The sequence below is a fragment of the Metopolophium dirhodum genome, chromosome 1 (genome assembly GCF_019925205.1).
Source record: "Metopolophium dirhodum isolate CAU chromosome 1, ASM1992520v1, whole genome shotgun sequence".
In the NCBI taxonomy this organism is placed as follows: Eukaryota; Metazoa; Arthropoda; class Insecta; order Hemiptera; family Aphididae; genus Metopolophium; species Metopolophium dirhodum.
Window position 1 is genome coordinate 118,930,708 of NC_083560.1, and position 21,489 is coordinate 118,952,196.

General features: G+C 27.4%; 1 protein-coding gene across 2 annotated transcripts in view; it reads left to right on the forward strand.

Moving 5' to 3' along the window:
• Positions 1-19,518, forward strand: part of LOC132933649 (uncharacterized) — a 47,473-nt gene extending 27,955 nt beyond the window's left edge. The window contains exons 1-6 of one of the 2 annotated variants that reach the window (XM_060999914.1): positions 14,334-14,436; positions 14,901-15,175; positions 15,270-15,584; positions 15,653-16,068; positions 17,440-17,758; positions 19,337-19,518. In XM_060999914.1, coding sequence (XP_060855897.1) covers positions 14,334-14,436; positions 14,901-15,175; positions 15,270-15,584; positions 15,653-16,068; positions 17,440-17,758; positions 19,337-19,489 — 1,581 coding nt within the window. In that variant the 3' untranslated portion in view covers positions 19,490-19,518. Of the gene's footprint in view, positions 1-14,333; positions 14,437-14,900; positions 15,176-15,269; positions 15,585-15,652; positions 16,069-17,439; positions 17,759-19,336 lie in introns of those variants that run through there. The other variant, XR_009662917.1, reaches the window with a different exon arrangement.
• The last annotated feature ends 1,971 nt before the right edge of the window (positions 19,519-21,489 follow it).

A 21,489-nucleotide genomic window follows, 5' to 3' on the forward strand; every position in this document is an offset into this window, starting at 1 on the left:
ATTTGTCGAAATTTCAAAAGTTTCTATTTTATTTTATAGTTAAAAAAGTCTAAAATGTTTAATTTATAACAATATGATTTGAAAATTTAATTTATAATTCCTTAGAAGTTGTTCATATACCAATTAAAAAAAATTAAAAACACATTTTCACAATTTTTTTCTATAAGCTTTTGAAATTAAAATGGTGACAAAATTCAATAGTAAAATCATAATAGGCTGACTATTAGAAAAGTATGAAATTTAACGCCTACAAGCAAGATACTATAATCTCCCTTTAATTTCCAAAAAGTCTTAAATAAAAAAAAAAATTAAATAAAGAAATATATTTTAATGTAATTGTGAACAATTATAATGGAGTATTATTGTTGCACTGCTGCGGTCATCGCGCACACCGACTACTAATAAGCAGAACAATAAAATTGTACGATTAATGAAATTACATGTATACAATTCTTTGAAAGCGATAGAATCACGAAATAAAATATAATTGAAAATAACAAAGTGTTATCTCCATAATAATTATATAGATGCAATGTTGTATACATAAGCCGTTTCCTGGAAAAATATAATTTCTCTGACTATCAAAATTCGAGTTGACCGCGTTCATCGAAACCATTTCAGTGAGTATTATTACCCAATGGCTATAATACCTAATAATAGTATAATATAATATAACATAGGAATATATAGGTACACTCAAGAGTCAAGGTTGGTTCTACTGAACGGAAATATGCTATGTTGCATGTGGCCATGTGGGTCGGATAAATAAAACAAATAGCGCTTGGACATCATCTTAAGGTAATTTAATCTGTATAAATCTGCACTTTCATTATTTATAGTTGTGAAATACATTATAATCAATGTATCAAGCAATTCATCACTATATGCAATGACAATAAAAAGAAAATACTACAATTCATTAGAAAATCTGAGAGATCTTATTTATAATAGTTTTGTATAGATTTATCGATTATTATAGGATAGGTATGATATAATATTGGTTATGAAAACGAGTGATTTGCAGACTTGATATAGCACCGCAAATGCGCGTGTTGTTACTTTATCGTAATAATTAATATTTTAAGACCGCCCATTTTTTATTGTTATTCCAAGATTTTTGTTTAAATTGTTTTGATCACGTATGTATTTGATAAACATACAAATAATCGACTTAATATTATCAATCATATACACCATATTGTCGTGGCGCACTGCTAGTCTTATATATGATTTTCTGCCTGGCTTTACGGTCCTAAATCCATTTCACAAATCACAATAACATAAATTAAAATTATATAATACCAAAATTTAAAAAAAAAATGGTGCAAGATGCCCACGATCCACTAAATACGTCTCTTTACTTAGTAGAAACCATTATAGTTGCAGCGGTGTCGCCACTCATCACCACTTGCCGCCACACAAACATCATAATTTATTTATTTAAAAAAAATGATGTACTCCTACCCACCACCACTGCTGTATCACGATTTCAGCCTCAGGCACCCTGTATCCGACACACACACACACACACACACACACAAACCGCAAATTATCGGTTTTTGTGATTTATTTTAGTTTTTAGCTTTAATATTAATTATTACGCGTGTGTTATATTAATTGTCTGTAAAACATTTAGTTTTATATCGTACTTATTGTTATAAGTTCGCGAGTTTATATTAGCAATTTCTACCCTACATTTTCAAAATATTGGGACTTTTTTTGAGTTATTTATAAAGTTATAAGGAAATGTCGTGTCGTATTATTTTTTTTTTTGACTATTGGTGATCAAAATTTCAGAATATCAAATATCAGAATACCACAAAGACGCAATTCTCAGCACTTATAAATTCAAAAGTTCTTCGTTAACGAATCACCAAAGTTCGTTAAATTATTTTTTAAATACCTACATAGAGAAATGAATAGTTCGTCTTTTCTTCTAATATATATTCGTGTTCTTTTCAAATTACATTTTTGGCGCTCTATGTACAATTTAATTTTACAGTATTTTTAATATATACAATAAATATGTATCATTGATATGATCATACTGCATTTTCTATCCGCGACAAATTTAGGAATGCGCCATCTATCGGCTGCTATCCCTTTGCGCGTATCACATATTTCAGGCATTTCAGCTATAGATGGTTTCTCTATACTATCTATATGAAATACTTTTTTTAGTTAAAAGCAACTTAACTTTAACTTATTAACTCGTCAATGCCCAGCCTTGAAGAATAGTATTGTTTAACATAATAATTATTTGTAATTTTTATTTTTATCTTCTTGGTCGGACAATAGTGATGCTGACTGGTTTCTCATCGAAGTATTATTTATAATTGTGGCAACATTTTTCCGCAATCGTTTCGTTTTCAGGGTGCATTGTTATACTTTAATTGTTTGCAATCGTATTATTAAAAACGTCGCCCTGATAAGAACCGTCTGAAGTCGTGCATCGCTATTCAGTATTTACTATATATATATATGATTACATGACTGCAAGACGACCCTTCTCTACATCCCACATTTTATGTGTACCTATAATTCAAAGTGTTATAACTTAGTATTTAAACCTAAGTATTATACGAATAACTATTTTTATACGTATTGGAAATAAATAGTTACAATTTTTAAAACATTTTCATGAATTAAGATGCATATTTTGTGAACAAAAATACAATTTGGGCTACAGGAAATACAAAAATTAAAATATAATGTAATACGTTGAAGACTATTGAAAAAGTTAATACCTATATGCTATTAGGCTAATTTGTTATCCCCTTACATTGTCCACATGTACTACACCTTCTTTATCATGACTTAAAAAAAACATATTATATATTTAACCTTATCATTTTTGAAAACTAAATAATTCCAACTTTTTCTATCGTCGTTCCGTAGTCACACGTGCATTCTATTGTAATAGAACTTACATGATAATAATAAATTAATATATAAAAAAAAAACAATGTCATACACAAAATATATGCATACATTCATTCATATTTGGTCTTATTATAATATATCACTTAATAACTCAACAAAAATTGTTTGAAATAAAGCGACGGGAAAGTGAGTCTTTCACTGTCACTTACTATGCATATTATACATTATACGCGTACCTACTTGTTTATTTTACAAGGATGATAAAATTATATACATTTAGAACTCTCATAGGTACCTGCGTGTCGCCGTTTGAATTTTAATATAGTATGTTGTCGTAACGACAACCTTACATTATAATGGTCTGACCTCTGACGCTCTATCTTACTAACTTATATTAGAAAAAAATAATCATCTCTATTTTTTTTAATGTATAATACCTAAATACTAATAGGCCTGTAGAGAGGTGAGGCGCGCGGTGTATATTAAACACATTTTTTTTTATGTAGTATTTGAATACAAGAATAAATCGTTTTAGAAAAAAGAAACTTTGAACACACTCCGAATGCTTAATATTCAAATACTCAAATACTTATAGTATACTGAAATGAAAATAGTTACCTATAACTGGCTTAATAACTACCAGCTACCATTATCATATAATATTATATAAATATTATAATTCGATATTTTGGATATTACACAGTGGTATATTGGTCAGTAACTGTAACCGCAATGCATTTTATATTAATACAAAATTAGTTAACCCTGCAATATTATCAAATGTTATCAAAAAGGTAAGTATAATATTATTGGTTTTTATTTGTTTTTATTGTGTATGCCAATTCGATACAATTTGTCATACATAGGTACTACGTATGGACTACTCTAGGTAGTGTTTGAAGTATGAAATATTTCACTATATGGTGAAATATTTCACAAAAACGTGAAATATTGAAATTTTTTTTAACACAATATTCAGTGTTCTTAATTCTAATGTAAGAATTCAGTAGGTATACAATATACATATATAATATTGTATACCTACTTGTATCATTTAAACATTAAAATATTTAAAAAAATTGAATAAGTACCATTTTAAATGTATAATACCTAAGGTTGGGTATACATATAGGTACCATACAATTATGAAGGTGATTTATGACAATTATATGTAAATATAAAACTTATTTAAAAATAAAACAAAATTTATTAAAATACTGAAATATTTCATTTTTTTAAATTTTATGAAATTTTCAAACACTACTCATAGGTGCTATCACTGATTATAACTGGTTTACTATAGTATACTATACTAGTATTTATAATTAATGATACTATGTATGAGTTTATTATGAGGTCTTAAAATGGACGGACATTAAACGATAAACGTGCATGTAGGTATGCCATCGTACCTCATCATAAGTTAACAGTGACGGTGAAATTGAAATTTTTATGGGGATCATTAACTTGGAGTATACGAGGGGAAGGCGTTAAAGGTTTTACTGCATGTTACTCATACGAGTTATACGATAACTTGGTTACCTACCAAAAAGTTGGACTATCTTCTCTCAAAGTCTCAAAGTTGTTTTCATCGTATACAATAATATTATTTATCGTTGTATTAAAATTTAACACGCCCATATTACAGTGCCTTCCCAATGACGAGGCACACTCAACTCCTACTAGTCCTACTGTATAGCGTTAACCTACTTTCCACTTTTATTTTTTATTTAATTTTGCTATCAAAATATGTGTTAAGAAGATGTCAGTGCATTATCTCTTGAAATACGTGCAACATGACATATTTTCGTTTAGCAGAACCTTCACTGTGTTATATACATATATTATGTATGCAGCTTATTATTATAGCTATAGCCTATAATAGAGCGAATTATCAAACATAAAGTATCGTTAAGAATTTTATATTATATGTGTTTATACGTTAGCTTTTTTAAGATATTTCTTTCTGCAATATATGGGAATTGAGCATTTTTAAATTGTTATATTTTAAATATGCATTAGTTACATAAAATGTATTTTGCTCATGGTTAAATATTTAAATTTTTCAATCCTATTGAGTATAGGCTACTTATTATTTATATTATACTTAAACATTTCTGCTCACACTTATAAATATTCGTGTGGTAATTTTTGTAATATCAACCAGTAAATATTAAATTAATTTACATTTATTTTATAATATTTAGTGACATTTACCAATATTCGTTAAAAGGATTGCTTTCAAATAATATTCAAATAACTTGAGTTTTCCTACCAAAAAAATTATTTAGTGCCTAAAAAACAAAACCCTGGATCTCAGACTATCAAATCACTTAAAATATCACGATATTATGTTCCTTGTAAATTAAATATTATTTATTATTTATCCTACCTATGCTGTTATTCAATAGGTACTCACTTGTCGCGCCCCTCATCGCCCCTCTTTTTACTGGCATCGACGTCGACTCGTCAGCCGACTCACAGACGACGCCGCCTTCTCTCCGCACACACCTACTCAAGGTGACGTATCAGAGTTCCGCAATTTTGAACCGTTCTGTGTATTGTTTTAAATTATTCACTTTTTTTGTCATGTCATTCGTGACTTTTACTGATTACCAAATAAAACGTTACAAACTGCGTTTGGCGTGGATCGAAATAATGAGTTGTTTCATTCATTGCTCAGTTAGCGCCCGGTGCTATGTGATCTGGTCCTCAAAAACACACTTTACGGGAATAATGATCCTACCCTATAGAATCAATCAAATTTTATTTTTATTTTTTTAAATTGATGAAAGATAATATTCTACAGCCTGTATCAAAATTCGTTTATTAATATTTTAATTTCAAACTTAGTAATAACTTATTACTAATAAGTCTTTAAAAATAGACAATTTTTAGCTTTTTTTACAAATTATTTTATATCATTATTTAAAATCAAATAACAATCTGAGTTTAATGCAGGCTGTAGAATGTTGTTCAATTAAAAAATAAATTATCTTAAACTATTCAATTGTCGACGTGTTATCCATAATACCGTGAAGGCCGAAACGCCTGAAATGGAAAACTTACTAATATTTTGTTATTTGTTACATAATGACATGTACCTGCGAGTACGTAGTTCATATATTCCCGCTCGTTCGATCTACTCACCACTCATATTAATAACGATTCACACAAGATCGTAGGACGCCGAAACGATATGTGAATTAGGTTAGCAAATAATTTTCTCTTTAATACATAGCCCTTGCTGGGAACCTTAACATAGATAATATACATTTTTAACATAGACAAGGAAAACAGACGAGTAATTTATAGTTTCACCAAACTATGCGGTGTAAAATGATCTATACAAGGTTAGGAATGCAGAACATGAAAATTCGATACAATTGATATATATTTTACTGTTTTTGTAAAAAAAAAAGTTAAGTATTTTTAAGTAGGTATTTATATAAATTATTTTTAAAGACCCTATTTGTATTTGTACTCAAATACGTACTTCAAATCAATTTCAAAAGAAGTATATTCTGTGTCTGTATAATTTATAAAACATTCTGTTGGCTCCAATAAGGGCCACAGTTAATTTTATTTTTTTTTGTGCTTATATTTTGTAACAGCAAGATGACCAACGATTTTTAAATTCCAAATGGAGGGATAAAAGTATTGGTTTTACAATGATTTGATTTTAATTTTGTGAACTTTAGATTTTATTCGACGTTAGGATAGAGTTGGCATTTGTAACGAACAACGAAGTGCACGGGGTCAGCTAGTTTTTCAACAAATATTGTAATACATATTATTATTAAAAAAAAATATTGTTTCTTAATTAAAATTAGTTTTATCTGAATAAATTTCTAAAATTGAAAAATCTGACCACCTATTCATCGATGCACGTCCATTGATTATAAATAGTTAAGTAGGTACTATTTTTTTAGTATTTATTATAATCAATATTTAATGGTATCTACCATATGCGAAAGACCTCTCTAGCAAACTACCACTGATACCGAAACCTGAAATCCTTCTCTATTAATTCCATCCACAAGATAATTGAAATAAATGCGATAGTAATGATTATAGATTATATTATTAGTAATATTTCCATTTACATTTTTTCAAAATAAATATAATTATAATTTTTGTCCACCACAGATTACCTATAGATAAGATTTTTTATAACAATATAGTTACAATTTTATTTTTTTTAAATGTTTGGAATTTAAGATGTATGAAAATATACAGAATGATTCACTAATCATGCTCACTCCCTCCTTTTTTTTTAATAATGCAGTTATTTAAAATCTGATTTTTGAAATTTTTAAATACACCTACATAAAGACCATTTTGAATGTTTATATTAATATTTTGTATACACTATACACCATAATGATAACATTTTCAAAACATTTTGACTCTTTTTGAGTTATTTAAGAGCAAAAGAAATTTTAAATTTTTGTATGCTTATGTATTATTAAATTACTATTTACAATAATATTTTCATTTGGTCAAAACCATTGAATATTTAATACAATGTTCTTCATACGTTTTTCTGCCTTGATTAAAAAAAAGAACTTTACCGACGAGTCAAATTTAGTTTTTAACAGCAGTTCAAAATTGTTCGACATCATTTTAATCATCCGTCAATTAACAATTTCCCATCGAACGATTTGTTATGTAATTGAAAAACGAATAACCCCGTAGATACTTGATGTTTTCATCAAATTATTATTTTATACTTTATTCTATATTATATTATGATAATAATATAAAAGTAGACAAAAAATAGTTTTTTTCTTAAAAACTACGATATTTTATTAATAATCGTCATATAGTTTAATTGTCTACAATAAATAAAATAAAATGAAATTGAAATGTTCATCAATAAATGTTTCTATGTTGGATAATTTACAAAGATAGTATTTAAGGACTTAATAAAAAAAAAAAAAAGTTACAATTGTTATTAACCCGCATGTGGTCAATGAAATGTACAATGTTACAAATAATAAGATAATAAATCTATTATCTTTTATTATTTTTCTCATCGAGTTACACGACGATATTTACACCACCAGTTTAATCACAATCTACTGATTACAAAAAGATCATCATTACTTGCTCATATTTGCTCGTTACTTTGAAGTGAGCACTTGAGTTTGAAAGTTTGAAAATTTAAAATCGTATTTTACTATGGTTTAGGAATACAAATTAAAAATTGAAGTCCAATACTAGCCCTGTAAGAAGTTTCTCTTACCAAAAAAAAAAAATTATCAAACTAGTACCTTTTTACATTTTTTTTACGAAACTTGAGAGTTTTTCCTAGCTGTAGGAAAAGTTTTTGAGATAAAAACAGTTCACGTGGAGGCTCGTTAAGTCGGTATATGAATACGAATTATTATTATAATAATTATTATGTAAGTAACAGATCATTTTATACAATTTCTGTGAAAATTTGACTTTTGGCCAACTATTTTTCATTTTTGAACCACTGTACGGCGTTGCGCTCGTCAACGGTAATTTATGCTCGTTTGTTTGTACTTTTTGTCAATCCTACCGTTGGATTCGAAGATTTCTGAAAACTGATTTGAATTTGTTAATATGTTTAGGTACTTGAGATCGATCAGGTCGTCACATTTTAAGATACTTAATTTAATTTTCGAATAATCAACATTTTAAATTGCGTACATTTTAAATATTCAAACAAAAGGAGTTTAGGAACAACATTTTAAAGTTATAGCCTGATTGATCTCAAGTACACATACTAACGAATTCAAATCAGTTTTCAGAAGTCTTATCGCGTTATCAGGTCCAATGTCCTTCGTCCAACGGTATGATTGACATAAGATTGGTACATATTGGTTGAAATTATTGTCCGTTTGCAATCCCCTTATCGATAAAAATGTAATCTTAGAAGTTTTCGGTTTTGTCTGTAATATTTTATGCCTATACATTTGCGATGAGCGACGTGAAGTCGATAAATTGCGTCATCCAAAAAAGTAAATATGGCGACGTCGCGACTATAATAATAGAGAACAGAGGTCACTGAATGGCAGATATAAAATATAAAATATTATTACCTATATTATACCTAATATTTCAATTTCGATAGTTGATAATATTTTGATATCATATACTAGTCCAAGAGTCTCCAAACTTTTTTATTCAAGGGCCACAAAAAAAAAATCAAATGCCAGTGGGCCAAACGTTTATTAACACATATAATTTTTAATTTTAAGAAAATATAGGTATATAAATATGTTTACTTTACATTTTTTTATAAAATATTGTTTACTTTACAATATACTTAAATAAAAATAAATATAAATCTTACATATTATAAAACAAAGTCCCTTTTTCTCTCTGTATGCTTAGATTTTTAAAACTACGCAACAGATTTTGATGGGGTTTTTTTAATTGAGAGAGTGTTTTATATGTATATAACATGCATAATATAGGAAAGAAACACCCCTGGGAGGTACTCAAAAAGGTTTTAAAAAACTCAATAAAAGTTATTTCAATAGTTTATTACTTGAAAACTGGAGGGTGTATACAGCTTGATTTTTCAACTCATATATTTCAGGCTGTCGAAAGGTAAAGGATAGCTCACACATGATTTACATGTATACGAAAAATTAAATTTTTTTGTCAATCTAAATGGTTGCAATTTGTTACATTATTATATTAATATTATATTATTATAACTAGAATAAATAAGGTATATATACATATTTTGTACAAATATATTTATTAAAAATACAAATCTTTGGACTGAACAACGTCGGGTGGGACAGCTAGTATAATATATATTATTATTATAATAACAATACATTTTTGAAATCATTTTTTTATTAATGAGAATTATAAAATGTTTTTCTGCCAATATTTTATCGAATTGAGGTTGTATGTCACTAGTTCCAATTTTCAAAATCGCCTCCAAATGTTTGTCCGTCATGTCCCATCTATATTTTGATTTGATGTATTTCATTTTGGAAAAAGTTTGTTCGCACAAATAAGTTTTAGCAAATACAATAATCAAAAGCAAATTTTTTTAAATTTGGATATTGTGTATCCGGTAGAAATTTATAAAAATCGACTTAAGTATCTTCGCGATATTTCATTTTCAGTGCATCGTTACATTGCAAATCAATAATTTCCAATTGAAGGGTAAGAGGTAACTTCTCAATATCACAACCAAATGGATTTTGAAAAATATTTATGTCTTCAGATTTTACGTCAAGGCCAGATAAACGTTGTTTAAATTAAATTTTCAGTTCAGAAATTATTTTTTGAGCAAAGTCGATTAGAAATTGTGTTTTACATTCTTTATTATATTTATCGCAATTAAAAAAAGGTGGGTAAGTGGATGTCACTCTGCAGTACAGTAGGTTATAAGTGGGTCACTGTAATGGATTGTGTTAAATTTGAACTCAATTATATAATAGCATTGTATATTATGAAAAACGATTCTGAGCGAAGACTGTCAGGAAGCCAATGATATTACTTAGTATATATTTTGATCATATTATTGTGAATAAAGTAATTTATATATAACCTATTTACGTTGAACTTTGTTTTAAATTTTCAATCCTCAGATATAAAAATTGAATATTTTATAAAATTAATAAATATATTCAATATATAATGATAAATACATTTATTACCTTTACAAAATATCATTAAAAATAAAAAATGTACTTTATTGTGTTATTGTTATATTTTTATTCATAGGTAATTATATATTAATATGCTTGAAATTTAAAAATGTAGAATGAATTTTGTTGACAAATAAATTGTATTTTATTATACATTATACCAATCTCCTGTGATAATATTTTCTTATATTTTTTAAATATTGAGTGGAATTTCTAGGAATTAAATAATTTTTTTAATAAAGACGTATTACATGTGTATTCATATGCTACACATATTTTTAAATAATTTTTTACTATAAATATTGATAAAAAATGTTTGCTGGGACAGAAACTTGAAAATGTAATATATTAAGGTTTTTACTACGGTTTTATTATAACTTATAAGCATTTGCGATTAAAATGTTGAGTTATGACAAATGACAATAGCACACATCAATGTAAAACCTAAACTTCACTATCCTCTGTATTATACACCATTATAATTATTTTAATATTACACCATAATGTACCTACGGTTTATACTTATCAACTGTTGATTTTGTCTAACTACTGTTATCAATTATCACACATTTATTATTTATACATAATATTATTTCTCTATTCTTATTAATCGATCGATTGTTAATACTAATCTTAATAATTGGGCCACGTCCGTTTGAAATTAAAAACACGTATACGTCTAAAGTATATTAGCTGCACGTTCAACGCCGCCCGTTATTCCGGGAACAACGGAAAAAACAAAAACTAAAACCACCCATACCTTTAAATTTATAGTTCATTGTCAATGGCCTATCTTAGTTTCAGAGTTTATTAAAAAAAATCCGATTTAATCATAGCGTATATAAACGTAGGCCTATTGGATTAAACTCTGTTGACGCGTATATGCGTCATGCAGAGGCGTTGAAAGAGACGCCACGGCGATGCGGCGGCAGCAGGCTCATATCAAACTGAACAATAATAATAATAATAATAATAATAATATTGTTGGTCTGTGAGGTTGATCATTGGGTTGATCGGGTTGATCGGTTGATCAAAAACATACGAACTAAATCGAAAAACAGAGTACTGGAATAACTCATGGATTAGTCGTTACTTTTCTTCAGTTGCGGCGGCGGCTTGGCGGCTATTGCGACGATACGCGGCAGCAGTTGTAGCTACTCGCTCAACGGCCATCACGATCATAGCATACGTTCCTGTTACATTCTGTTAGAAAATGTCATTAGATATGGAAGCATCAACGTTTCTGTAATGTTACAACGTAACTAGAGCCGTAACTGAGGAACAAAGAAACCGTAGCGCGTCGTTTTTAGCAACTTTTATCATATAAATTACGTTTATTACGATCACCTTAGGTGCGATAAAAATTAATAATTTAATAATTTAATTTGTACACCAATGTTGAAGAATTGCTTCGATTATTTTCACTGCACCATGATGACAGTCACAAAAATTAAAAACTAAATAAAAATTTAAACGTTCAACGTCACCCGTGATTCCAGAAACAACGAAAACAACAAAAACTAAAAACACCCCTACCTTTAAATTTATAGTTCATTGGCCTATCTTAGTTTCAGAGTTGATTAAAAAAAATCCGATTTAATTATAGCGTAAATAAACGTAGGCCTATTGGAATAAACTCTGTTGACGCATATACGCGTCAGCGGCGTTGAAAGCGACACGGTGACGCGGCGGCAGCAGGCTCATAATATCACACTGAACAATAACAATAATAAAAATATTGTTGGTCTGTGAGGTTGGTTGATCATTGAGTTGATCGGGTTGATCGCAAAACATACGAACTAAATCTAAAAAGAGTGTACTGGAGTAACCAGGGACTCATGGTCTAATCGTTACTTTTCTTCAGTTTCGGCGGCGGCGGCTTGGCGGCTATTGCGACGATACGCAGCAGCAGTTGTAGCTACACGTTCAACGGCCATCACGATCATAACATTCGTACCTGTTACATTCTGTTAGAAAATGTCATTAGATATGGAAGCACCAACGTTTCTGTAATGTTACAACGTAACTAGAGCTATAACCGAGGGACAAACAAACCGTCGCGCGTCGTTTTTAGCAACTTTTATCATCCAAATAACGATCATCACCTTAGGTGCGATAATAATTAAAAATTAAATTTGTACACTAATATTTAAAATCCCGGAAATTACCGAGGGAATAAATTTGCCATATAAACAAATAGCAAATAGGTAGATTAAATAATAAAATAAAAGATTAACTAAAAAAAGGTGGGTAAGTGAATGTCGCTCTGGTGTATAGTAGGTTACAAGACGTGCGTCACTGTTATGCATGGTGTTAAATTTGAATTGTGTAGAAAATGCTAATATAAACATTCAGTAAAATTTTCAAGTATCTACAGACATTCGTTTTTTAATTGCAATAAAATAAGAAAATCGTTTCATGAGAAATCGAGTGAATATCAAATGTTGTAAAAATATGAATTTCAAACGCTCATAAAAATTTAGTTTGATTTGATTGTAGACATTTTTTTTTTGATAAAGGTAGAAAAACTTGTGAGGAATCTTGTATTACATTTTCAAATCTTAGATTAAAAAAGAAAAATTTTATGAATTCTGAACTCAAAATAATTTGTTAATTTTCGTGATTTTTCCGTATTTTGTCAATATTTGAACTTTAAATGCTTATAAATAAAAACTGTGACTAAGGATTTTTATTATTTTTCAAATGTCATTCTAACAATTTAGTAGGAGCCTTCTATTAAACTTTTAAGCTTTTTTAACCAACAAATAAAATTTTATTGATATTTATAGAAAAAAAACTAAAAAAAATAGAAACTGAAAATGTCCATAAACAGCTCAAAATAAGTCAAAATATTTGGAAAATGTTATGATGTATAGAAAATGTTAACATAAACATTTAGTCAAATTTCATGCACTTACGGTCATTTGTTTAAGAATTGCACCAAAAACCAAAATCGATTTTTTAAAAAACTAATTTTGAGTAATAAATCCCGTTTTTTCTTAATTTTTCTTTTTTTTTTCACGGCACTTTTTTTTTACCCCCTAAAGTACCAACTAGATTCACTTTCCTATCAGAAAAGTTACTGTAGAAAAAAAACTAAGCACTTTTACTGTCCTAAAAGGTGATGACAGACACAACAATTCTTAACGAATTTTGCAAGTAATAAATCGAGAAAATTAAATTTTTCCATATAACTGTATCAGTTATCAATATCAATTACTAAAAAAAATTAATTAAATAAATAACAATTATTCTATACGTAATTTAAATTTGACTGTTATAATATGGTTTATAACTTGTTTATGTTGGGATTATATTTATAGACCCATTTAAAAGGCCGGTTAAAACTTGTTCGCGGACCGTAGTTTAGAGACCCCTGAATTAGTTTATAGGTACCTGATCAAATTAACAAAACAATTATCAAAATGTTATAGGTCAACTATTTGATGTGGGTGGGAGGTAAGCTTGTTACCCCCCCTTGGATGCTCCCTTTGATAAATATGAAAAATACATAGTCAGATTTTTTTTATAATCATTTCAAATTCAAATTTTGACAAAATACGTAAAAATCACGAAAATGTTCTTATTAACATAGACTAACATAGACGTTTTGTAAAATGTGTATTGTAGATTTAAAAATATTTCTGTCAAGCTAAAATTGTATTGTTATGTGATCTAATATACAATAAATTGTTGCCATGTTATTTAATGGACAAATAACAATAAATAAAAATATTTTTGTGTTCTAGTAAAATTTTACAAAATTTACAATTTTAATCTTACTATAGTTTCATTTTTATCAAAATGTTCCGAACTGATGATGCAGGACCTAAGTTATGGTTCAATGAGATATCGGTTACAAAATCTATAGCTGAAAGAGAATTTCAAAAGCATAATTATGAAATAGGTAAAGTGTTACAAAATCATTGATACAAATTAATAATTAGTGTATGGAGCAGCTAAACAATATAGGTACATTACATATACTCGATTTATTTTAATAGTCTTGTTGGAGAAAAATCGTATAATTATACCCCAGGAAAACATACAGTTTTACCCCAAGTGTGGGGTGATTTCGTATTTTTCAAAAAAAAAGTAAAACACAAATGAAACACGTTAAAAAAAAAGTAAAAAAGCTTTTCTATGTATATCAGTTTTAAAAGTTACATTTTGTTAAAAATTACATGATTTATAAAGCATGGGGGCCTAACCATACGGTACTGCTCCGCCTTCCCCTATATGTATGTATTTATTATGTATGGTTATAGTGCGTATGTCTGTTGTTACTTACCTATTAGTTATTGCTATTGGTTAATATAATTGTATACTATAATATATTTTTAAAAACCTTCAAAAATCATTATATTTTAGCTGCTCAATACTGCGAAAAAGTATTGGCGGTGTCCAAGTATGATTTAAGCACTAGAATCCTTCTAAGCAAATGTCAACAAAACTTGTTTCAACCGAAATTGGCCTACGAAAATCATTTGCTAGCAGAAGCTGAATTTCCTAATGAATTATCAGTCTTGGAGAACAGAGCAAGTATAATGCTAGACAATGAAGAATTTGAAGAAAGTCTAATCACTTATTTGAACGGAGTAAAACATAGGACTCAGCCATTAGATTTTGTACTGGGAGTTTTAAAGGTATTTTCCGTGATACGAATACCTAAAAAATTGTACGATGAGATTATTATTTTTAATTTATACTATAATATAATACAAACAACAATAATTTTAGGTGTCAGAAATAATAAACGGCTCGACAAATTTAAGAAAAGAAAAATATAGAAAACCTTGTTTGGGAAATGCAGTTATTAAGTTGGCAAAACTGGGGGGTTTGGATAACGGAGCAGCCTTGCACTCGATACTCTCTAAAACAAAACTTACGTGCAAAAAAAGAAATCAATCATTTTATCTTGGTCGTTTAGCACAAGACAAAAAGTACTTCGATAATGTGCTAAAATCCGGTGGTCCTAAGCGGCCCTTTTACGTGGCAGAAAAGAACATTTTTGGTCACATGAAACGAGTAGTCGACACACTAGATGTAGCGTATGTACGTAAATTTATTTTTAACATAAATATTTTTTTTTGTACGTCAATAATTTTTATACTTTATTTAAGGAACAATTTTATAAAAGAAAACAGATTTTTGTCTATAAATGTGATGAGCCTAAACTGAAAGGCGATAGACTTTTAACTCAAATAAATAATTCAAAACTTATTAAAGACATGCGAAATCTTATGATTTGTAAATACTTAAACATTATTGTTCAACTGCTAATAAACAACGAAATCAAAGAAGCTAAATTAAAAACAGAGCTTTTGATAGAGTTTATGGAGAAAAAATCTTATAAATTCAACAGAATTTTAGATGCGATTTACCAAAGCTTTGGAATGGTGCAATATATTTTATTTCAAAACATAAATCGGTGGAGCATAAAAGATAATCATCAAAGAATGCTAGTTTTTTTAGGAGCTGCTAAAAATAACATACCACTCCAGGAATCTTTATTTGGACCATTAGAAATAAATCCAAAGTACGATCGAACTTGAGATCATGAGATGATTTTGAATGAATGATTATAATAGTACATAAAAATAGGTATTTTTCAGCATTAAAGTGCTCGAATTAGTTGCTTGTTTCACTATGAAAAAACAAACTAATTACAAAATACCTACAAATTAGTGACAGATACCTAATGTAAGATTTTTTTTACAAAATATTTTAAATCTTAAATTGTTGTTATACCTCAGAGGTATTTATAACATTTAGACATGCAAATTTGGTGAGGATTCTATATAAGAACTTAATATTACCTAATATAATATTATAATCTTAAAAATATTGATAAAGTATAACATGATTTACTTTTAATAAAATATTTGTCATACTGACTAAAACAAGTTAATGTCCCTTATAATCACGTGTATTTTATTATTCAAGAGCAGGGCAAGGCCTTTTATGCACTAAAAAGTCATGAAATGCAATCAAAAATACCTATGCACTTCTGCATCAAAAAATTTAAAATATGTAGTTAAATATGCCACACAAAAAAGTTTATTACACTAAAAAATTATAATTTTCTTTAAATATTTAATATAATACAGTCAATGCGGATATCATTCTTCATTCAAATTTATTATGCTGTACTTAATAAAACAAAAAAATATATTTAAAAATAATTGTTAAATAATTCTCAATATTTATCTTACCAAAATTGGAATTGTACTAAATTTTTTAAATCTTTTTGATATTTTCGATTAGTAGTGAACGTCGGTTATCTGTCAGCAGGTTCTTATATTGTAAAATTTTGGAAACATTTTGCTAACTTCTTTTACAACTCTGTGAATACTATGAGTCAACACGTAAAGTGAACTATTTTAAAATAATTTTGCTTGATTTTCAATAAACCATCAAAATATTCACTAAAAATTTAAAACTAGCTCTTATTAACAAACATTTTTAAATGTACTGTGTACTTACTAAGCATACGATAAAGTTAACCACAAAAAATATACAAATGCTGAAAGTCCTTGTTCTATTCAATGAGTTATAAGTATATTTGAATAACCAACTAGATAATATGTTACCAAACGTTGTAAATTATGTACGGATTATTCGGGAAATTAATATATAATATATATATATATATATATATATATATTTAATATATTGAGTCATGACTCATGGCTGTTCATTTTTTAATTATATGCTAGGTTTAGGCATTATGCTGTAGGAAGGTACCTATATATTTATTTAAATAATTCACTCCAATAACGTAATGATTATACTTTAATAATAGTTTAATTTATGGATTATAAACATTGACTGTCATGGGTGTATTAAAAGTTATTAGTTTGTTAAATTCTCTGTAGTCATAATATACATTATATTATTTATTTTACAGAATAACTATAGATAAATTATGTGCTCGTTTTGAAAAAACGGATTCCATTATAGAAAAAATGTACATATATTATGAAGAAGCTAAATGTTATCTAGAGTTGGGATCTGAAGACCTTAAAAAAGCTCGGAATAAAGCCACCAAATGTTTACAATTAGCTAAAGAAATTAACAATAATACATGGGCTGTGAATGCATTGATTTTACTCGTATCGATTGAATTTCAATTAGACAATAAACCTAAGTGTTGTACCATATTATACAAGGCTCTTGTAATTGCAAATAAGCTCCAAGTGCCGGGAGTCATAATGTTTTTAGAGAAGGTTAGTAAATGTTATAATATTGTAACTAATTATAATTTTCTTACTCTTTTGATACCACAAAAAACATTTAAACATAAAAAATGGGTAAGCGCTTTGTTCCTCTAGAGAGTCTCTGTAGGGATATGTTAAATTTGAATTCAATAATTATTGTATATAAAAAACGATTCTGTTGAAGGTGGACTGTCAGCATATAATATTACCAAGTAGATTTGATGATATTTTTGTGACTAAAATAATTAATTTTACTATTAGGTATTAGTACAAGAGTAGGTTAAATTCATTTTTACCAAAAAAATTACATTTGAAAATTTCATTGTGTACTTACAATAATTAATAAGCTATATACAATTTAACAATATAGTTACTCTAAAAGTTTCAAATGCCCACGAATAATATTTAAATCAGGGACAGGAATTTTGAAATTACCGGTATCGGTTCCGGTACCGGTTCTCCAAAAATAAAATAACAGTTCCGGTTCGGTTCTGGTTCTTTGATGAATAAAAATAAAGGTACCAGTTCCAAATAATTTCGGTAGCGAAAAGTATAATAGTTTTAAATATCTATCCAGAATGCGGGTTTAATTAATAGAATGAGAAATATAAGAGTACTCATAATATGATCATACATAGATTATACACAAAACAGTAATACCTTTAATATAATTGAGATTTGAATACATTTTTTCAAAATTTGAATTTTAAATACTTGTAAAAAAAAAGAGATCATGGATTTTTAATATTTATCAATTTCTACTATAAAAACTTATAAGGAACCTTGTATTACATTTTCAAGGTTTTTTGACTCGACGAATAAAATTTTATTGACATTTATAGAATAAAAAACTAAAAATTTTAAAATTTTAAATGTCTACAAATAACACAAAACGAGTCAAAATATGTCGACAATTTTACTATGTATATAAAATGATAAAAGAAAAATTTGATAAAAAAGTAAAGCACCTATAGTTAATAGTTTTTGAATAACAATAAAATAAAATAAAATCGTTGTCTAACATCAAACGCTCGTAAATTAATTAATTTGACATTCGGGTAAACTTTTGTTTTTGTTAAATATAGGAAAACTTAAGGAGAATATCGTGTAAGAAATGTAAATCTGTGATAGGTATAAAAATAAAAATGTTTATGAATTTCTAACTCGAAATAATTAGTTGATTTTTGTGATTTTGATGCACAATTTAAACTTTAGACGCTCATAAAAAAATATTGTGGATTTACACTAATTTTTTTTTTTAATTACTACTAACAACAACTAATGAGGAACGTTGTATTACATTTTCAAGTTTTTTGACCGAGTGCAACATTTTTATCGACAATAATTTAAAAAAACTAATAATCTTGAAATTTTCTTACGTCTATAAATAGGTAGCGCAAAGATAGTCGCAATATTTCGAAAATGTTATGGTGCATAGAAATAGTTGAGTTTAAAATAATAAATATAATAATTTCAACATACTATAATAACTTGAAATTAAATAACGTTAAAAAAATTATTTATTTATTATATTATGTGAATCTTTTAATCATTCAATTACATTATTTACTTAATTTTTTTTTAAAGGTGGCTAAAATGATTTTTGAAACAAAAGCTGTACGTACTTCAAGAATCGATAGAAAGATAACTGATGTATTGAATTTCATGCCAGATGTTTCAGCAAGAATGAATGCGATGTACAAGCTTAAACGGTTGTCCACTATGCCGATAAATTTGTAACTGTACTATGGAATGAAGAACGTCTATTACGAAGTCTTAAAGTAGGCTCAAATAAAACAGCATACTTACATCATTTATTTCTCTCATCATTCCACCAAAATATATAAATATATAATATTGTATACCTACATATTTTTTTTTATGAAAGAATATTTACAATCTGAGTATTATAGATACATAAATATCTTATTTAGTTACATCAAAAATCAAAATCGATTTAGTCAAAAACTGATTTTGCGTAAAAATTCCCGTTTTTCCTGAATTTTTTTTGTTTTTCCCCACTTTTGAAAACTATTGGGAATTTTTAACTTTTGACCACCTAAAGTACCAACTTATGGATTCACTTTCCTATCAGAAAAGATACATTCGAAGAAAATCTAAGCATTTTTAATGTCCTAAAAGGTGATGACAAGCACAAATAAAATTTAAAATTTAAAATTAATTTAAAAATTTAAAAAAACACATTTCATTGTTAAACCAAAACATTCATTGCTCCGCTCAGAATCTAAAATGTATAGCAAGAAAGTTAATTGAATGTTGGGAAGTAGGGACTTGAGGTCCATTAACTCTACTTTAAATGTTATTATTTTATAGGATTTATTTATATTAGTTTGAGAAGGATATTTTGATTATGAAGGTTAGACATGAATTTGGGCTATTTATCTGACAGAAGAATCATTGGTTATTACTGTGATAGGATGATTATAAGTTTTTGATCCTAACGTATCAAAGGCAATATTGATAAGGTTTTGCATATTGATTGAAAGGAGTGAAAAATACAAACTTATGAGTTAAGTACATATGTTTAATATTTTAACTGCACTGCATAATTAGATACCGGATGAGAGTTTATTACAATTTACGACAGTATCTACTGTAGGTATCCAGTGTTTGGTAGTTTTACGTAACGCAAATTACTTTTGCAGTAATGGTGTAGTAATTTAATTTTCATTTATTTAAATTAACGCAATTGTATTAAAATTAATTTTTAAAAGTAATTTCTATGGAGTAACGTGTTATTTTCCAAGTTATCAAAATAAGTTATGAATGACAAAAAATAGGGTCTAGGATATTTGATAAAAATCAAAAATCAATAAAATTAATTAATAATCAACAATATTTTTAAGCATCCCAAGAATTAAAACTAATACATTTTGTTAATGTATACCATTATGTCATTAAGAATGTACCTACTACCTACTTATTATCCATTATGGACTGATTTTGTAATTATTTTATAAAAAATATAAAAATATTGGTAACGCCCTATTTTTTGAATAAAAAAGTAAAGTTACGTGATAAAAATAATGTCGGGTAACGCAAATGTAATTTAATAAAAAATATTTAATGTAACGAGTAACATAATTTTATTACTTTTCAAAAGTAATTCACCCAACATTGACTATATCAAATGTTTATAACCCCACTCAAATAGTAGTTTGTACCTACATCTGTTATAAGAATTGCAATTAGTATTTTTTTTTTTTATATTTCCAAAGATTGTTTTAATATATTTGGCTTATTTAAAAATTGAATTAACAAGATTTGGGGATAGGTAACAGAATATGAAGCAAATTTCGTAGCATATAAATTCAACAACAATCAAATGTAGGCTGCAGATTTGCATGAACATGATATATGGGGTAGTAATGAATTCATTAGCCAATTCATTTTTTCAATTTTCAGATAAAAAAGGTTTTAATAATTTAAAAGAAAAGATACAAACTGACACATTGAAAGAAACAAGTGATTTCTCATAATTGAATCAATGCACAATATATATTGTATTCATAAACATTAATTTGTAAGGTATACCTACAAACTAAGTGAGATTGGTAAAAAGTTGTTGAAAAACATGATTTATAAAATATTCAAAAAAAGTGTTTGATGACAAAATATTGTATAGTAGTATTAATAAAAAAAAAAAAAAAATAATAATAATAATAAAAAAAAAAATTATAATAATAATAATGGAATCAATTAAATGTATTACACGCATT